Source organism: Acipenser ruthenus, unplaced genomic scaffold (assembly GCF_902713425.1).
Source record: "Acipenser ruthenus unplaced genomic scaffold, fAciRut3.2 maternal haplotype, whole genome shotgun sequence".
In the NCBI taxonomy this organism is placed as follows: Eukaryota; Metazoa; Chordata; class Actinopteri; order Acipenseriformes; family Acipenseridae; genus Acipenser; species Acipenser ruthenus.
This window is the reverse complement of record NW_026708509.1, coordinates 40,001-45,000: the sequence shown is the minus strand read 5'-3', so window position 1 is coordinate 45,000 and position 5,000 is coordinate 40,001. Positions and strand designations below refer to the sequence as shown.

Below are 5,000 nucleotides of genomic sequence, written 5' to 3'. Positions count from 1 at the left end.
AGCTCCGCCAGCACGCCGGGGTACTTCCTGTCCGAGGCCCCGCCCCCTGCCGTGACATCACTGCGCAGCTTCCTGTAGCCGCTCTGCACTCGCTCATCCGCTGAGAGAAAGAGCGGAAACCAGCGATACAATTACACAACTACACAACTACACAACTACACTATTACACAACTACACAACTACAATAATACACAACTACACAACTACACAACTACACAACTACAATAATACACAACTACACAACTACACAACTACACAACTACACAACTACAATAATACACAACTACACAACTACACAACTACAATAATACACAACTACACAACTACACAACTACACTAATACACAGATATACAATTACACAACTACACTAGTACACAACTACAGCTATGGACAAAAGTTTTGCATCACCACCCTATAGAATTAACTAATTTAGCTTCATAAAGTCAAATGAAAGCTGCTGAATAATGTTACATTAACTCAACCCCACAGAGACTCAGAACACACAGAGACTCAACCCCACAGAGACTCAACCCTACAGAGACTCAGAACACACAGAGACTCAACCCTACAGAGACTCAGAACACACAGAGACCCAAATCACACAGACTCAAATCGCACAGAGACTCAATCACACAGAGACTCAATCACACAGAGACTCAATCACACAGAGACTCACACAGAGACTCAAATCGCACAGAGACTCAATCACACAGAGACTCGCAAAGAGACTCAAATCACACAGAGACTCACACAGAGACTTAATCACACAGAGACTCAATCACACAGACTCACACAGAGACTCAATCACACAGAGACTCAATCACACAGAGACTCACACAGAGACTCAATCACACAGAGACTCGCACAGAGACTCAGTCACGCAGAGACTCAATCACATAGAGACTCACACAGAGACTCAATCACACAGACTCAATCACACAGAGACTCAAATCACACAGAGACTCAATCACACTGAGACTCAAATCACACAGAGACTCAATCACACAGAGACTCGCACAGAGACTCAATCACGCAGAGACTCAATCACACAGAGACTCACACAGAGACTCAATCACACAGACTCAATCACAGAGACTCAAATCACACAGAGACTCAATCACGCAGAGACTCAATCACACAGAGACTCGCACAGAGACTCAAATCACGCAGAGACTCAATCACACAGAGACTCGCACAGAGACTCAGAACACAGAGACTCAATCAGACAGACACACGGCACGACTCCATCACTCACCGTGCTGGAAGATGTGGTCCCACGCAGCGACATGCTCTTTCCACAGGGGGGCGCCGAGCCTCTGCAGCAGCCGGGGGGGCAGGTAGAGCAGGGGCAGGGTTGTCTCAAGCATGTGCTCCACAGCGGAGATGAAGCGCTGAGCCTCGGGGTTGGGGGAGTCCGAGAGGAGACCGACTCGCTCTCCATACAGAACGTGACAGATCGCTAGAGAGAGGGGGAGGAGAGGGGAGAGAGGAGGAGAGGGGAGAGGAGGAGAAAGGGGGAGGAGAGGGGAGAGAGGAGAGGAGGAGAGAGGGGGAGAGGAGGAGAGGGGGAGGAGAGGGGAGAGAGGAGGAGAGGAGAGATAAAGTCTCCCTTATCTTAGGCTTTGACTGAAAAGTATTGAGACACACACACACACTCACACGCACACTCACACTCCAGTGTGAATCTGAAGAGTTCGGGGGCCAGGTCCACAGTCAGCCCCCCCCGGCCCCCCCTCTCCAGCCTCCCCCGCAGCCGGCCCACGAAGTCCCGCGCGACCTCGTCCAGCAGAGGCAGGAAACGCATCACTGCCGCTGGGGTCATGACCTCCCTGTTCAGGAGGAGGCGATCCTCACGCCACTCTGCTCCATTCCTGAGAACGAGAGACAGAGTGAGAGAAACATGGGAGAGAGTGAGAGACACAGGAGAGAGACACAGGAGAGAGTGAGAGAGAGACATGACAGAGTGAGAGACATGGGAAAGAGTGAGAGACGCGGGAGAGAGAGACATGAGAGAGTGAGAGAGACACCTGAGAGAGTGAGAGACACAGGAGAGAGTGAGAGAGACATATGAGAGAGTGAGAGACACAAGAAAGAGTGAGAGAGACACATGAGAGAGTGAGAGACATGGGAAAGAGTGAGAGACGCGGGAGAGAGACATGAGAGAGTGAGAGAGACACCTGAGAGAGTGAGAGACACAGGAAAGAGTGAGAGACGCGGGAGATAGAGACATGAGAGAGTGAGAGAGACACATGAGAGAGTGAGAGACACAGGAGAGAGTGAGAGAGACACGGGACAGAGAGACACACAGACAGACAGAGGGACACACAGATAGACAGGCAGACTGACTTGAGGAAGACTCCGCAGTTATAGCCCCTGTACTCTCGGTGGGCGGCCCAGGGTTCGAAAAGCATCCTGCGGGGGTGCAGCCCCTCGGAGCGGAACAGCTCCCCGATATCCTGCGGGAGCAGAACATTCACAGAGTCCGAGGATCCCAGCCTCTCCCTGCAGAACGGAGCGGGGGTTACTGCACAGTGCGGTACAGTGCAGTACTGCAGACTAGAGTTACTGCACAGTGCGGTACAGTGCAGTACTGCAGACTAGAGTTACTGCACAGTGCGGTACAGTGCAGTACTGCAGACTAGAGTTACTGCACAGTGCGGTACAGTGTGGTACTGCAGACTAGAGTTACTGCACAGTGTGGTAATACAGACTAGAGTTACTGCACAGTGCGGTACAGTGTGGTACTGCAGACTAGAGTTACTGCACAGTGCGGTACAGTGCAGTACTGCAGACTAGAGTTACTGCACAGTGTGGTACAGTGTGGTACTGCAGACTAGAGTTACTGCACAGTGCGGTACAGTGTGGTACTGCAGACTAGAGTTACTGCACAGTGCAGTACAGTGTGGTACTACAGACTAGAGTTACTGCACAGTGTGGTACAGTGCAATACTGCAGACTAGAGTTACTGCACAGTGTGGTAATACAGACTAGAGTTACTGCACAGTGCGGTACAGTGTGGTACTGCAGACTAGAGTTACTGCACAGTGCGGTACAGTGCAGTACTGCAGACTAGAGTTACTGCACAGTGCGGTACAGTGTGGTACTGCAGACTAGAGTTACTGCACAGTGCGGTACAGTGTGGTACTGCAGACTAGAGTTACTGCACAGTGTGGTACAGTGCAATACTGCAGACTAGAGTTACTGCACAGTGTGGTACAGTGCAATACTGCAGACTAGAGTTACTGCACAGTGTGGTACAGTGTGGTACTGCAGACTAGAGTTTCCTCAGTCTGTGTGTGTGTGTTGCAGTGCAGGCTGTGCTGTGCTGTGCTGTGCAGTATCAGGTCCTGACAGAGTTTCCTCAGTCTGTGTGTGTGTGTTGCAGTGCAGGCTGTGCTGTGCTGTGCAGTATCAGGTCCTGACAGAGTTTCCTCAGTCTGTGTGTGTGTGTTGCAGTGCAGGCTGTGCTGTGCTGTGCAGTATCAGGTCCTGACAGAGTTTCCTCAGTCTGTGTGTGTGTTGCAGTGCAGGCTGTGCTGTGCTGTGCAGTATTAGGGTTTCCCCGGGTACCTGTAAATGGGCCCCAGTCTGTTGAAGGTCCGCTCCATGTGCAGGTGCAGGGTTCTGAACACGTCCTCCTTCCAGAACCGGGCCAGGTTGATCCAGCCGCTGCGGCCCGTGCTGGGGATCTGATCGAAGGGACGCACCCCCCCCTCCACGGCCGTTCCGCCAGCCCAGCGCCCCCCCTCCGCGAAGCCCCTGCACCCGGCTGTTCTCCTGAGCTGTCGTGCCCCCTCCGCGGTGCCTCTGTGTGAGGCTGTGAGAGAGAGAGACACTCCCATCGCCGGGGGAGCTGGGAACAGACTGATCACTGGCTCCTCACTCACTTTCTTTCTTTCTTTCTTGTCCTCCTACTTCTCTTCCTTTAATGTTGAATCCTTCTTGTTCTTTTTAGTTTCCGTTTGCACGCTCTCCTCTCCTCTCTCTCTCTTTCTTCAGTCCTCCTTTCCTCTCTGCACTCCCTGGTTAATTCCTGTGTCTCTCCTCTCTCTCTCTTTCTTCAGTCCTCCTTTCCTCTCTGCACTCCCTGGTTAATTCCTGTGTCTCTCCTCTCTCTCTCTTTCTTCAGTCCTCCTTTCCTCTCTGCACTCCCTGGTTGATTCCTGTGTCTCTCCTCTCTCTCTCTTTCTTCAGTCCTCCTTTCCTCTCTGCACTCCCTGGTTGATTCCTGTGTCTCTCCTCTCTCTCTCTTTCTTCAGTCCTCCTTTCCTCTCTGCACTCCCTGGTTGATTCCTGTGTCTCTCCTCTCTCTCTCTTTCTTCAGTCCTCCTTTCCTCTCTGCACTCCCTGGTTGATTCCTGTGTCTCTCCTCTCTCTCTCTTTCTTCAGTCCTCCTTTCCTCTCTGCACTCCCTGGTTGATTCCTGTGTCTCTCCTCTCTCTCTCTTTCTTCAGTCCTCCTTTCCTCTCTGCACTCCCTGGTTGATTCCTGTGTCTCTCCTCTCTCTCTCTTTCTTCAGTCCTCCTTTCCTCTCTGCACTCCCTGGTTGATTCCTGTGTCTCTCCTCTCTCTCTCTTTCTTCAGTCCTCCTTTCCTCTCTGCACTCCCTGGTTGATTTCTGTGTCTCTCCTCTCTCTCTTTCTTCAGTCCTCCTTTCCTCTCTGCACTCCCTGGTTGATTCCTGTGTCTCTCCTCTCTCTCTCTTTCTTCAGTCCTCCTTTCCTCTCTGCACTCCCTGGTTGATTTCTGTGTCTCTCCTCTCTCTCTCTTTCTTCAGTCCTCCTTTCCTCTCTGCACTCCCTGGTTGATTCCTGTGTCTCTCCTCTCTCTCTCTTTCTTCAGTCCTCCTTTCCTCTCAGCACTCCCTGGTTGATTTCTGTGTCTCTCCTCTCTCTCTCTTTCTTCAGTCCTCCTTTCCTCTCTGCACTCCCTGGTTGATTCCTGTGTCTCTCCTCTCTCTCTCTTTCTTCAGTCCTCCTTTCCTCTCTGCACTCCCTGG

General features: G+C 51.8%; 1 protein-coding gene across 1 annotated transcript in view; it reads right to left on the bottom strand.

Annotated features, from left to right (window-relative positions):
* The window catches only part of LOC117395226 (cytochrome P450 11B, mitochondrial-like), a 7,953-nt gene extending 3,796 nt beyond the window's left edge, over positions 1-4,157 (bottom strand). Inside the window, 5 exon segments of the mRNA XM_059021238.1 lie at positions 1-100; positions 1,257-1,460; positions 1,673-1,872; positions 2,348-2,503; positions 3,572-4,157. The exon segment at positions 1-100 is cut by the window's left edge and continues 76 nt beyond it. Of these exon segments, the coding sequence (XP_058877221.1) occupies positions 1-100; positions 1,257-1,460; positions 1,673-1,872; positions 2,348-2,503; positions 3,572-3,843 (932 nt within the window). The 5' untranslated portion in view covers positions 3,844-4,157.
* Between the last annotated feature and the right edge of the window lie 843 nt (positions 4,158-5,000).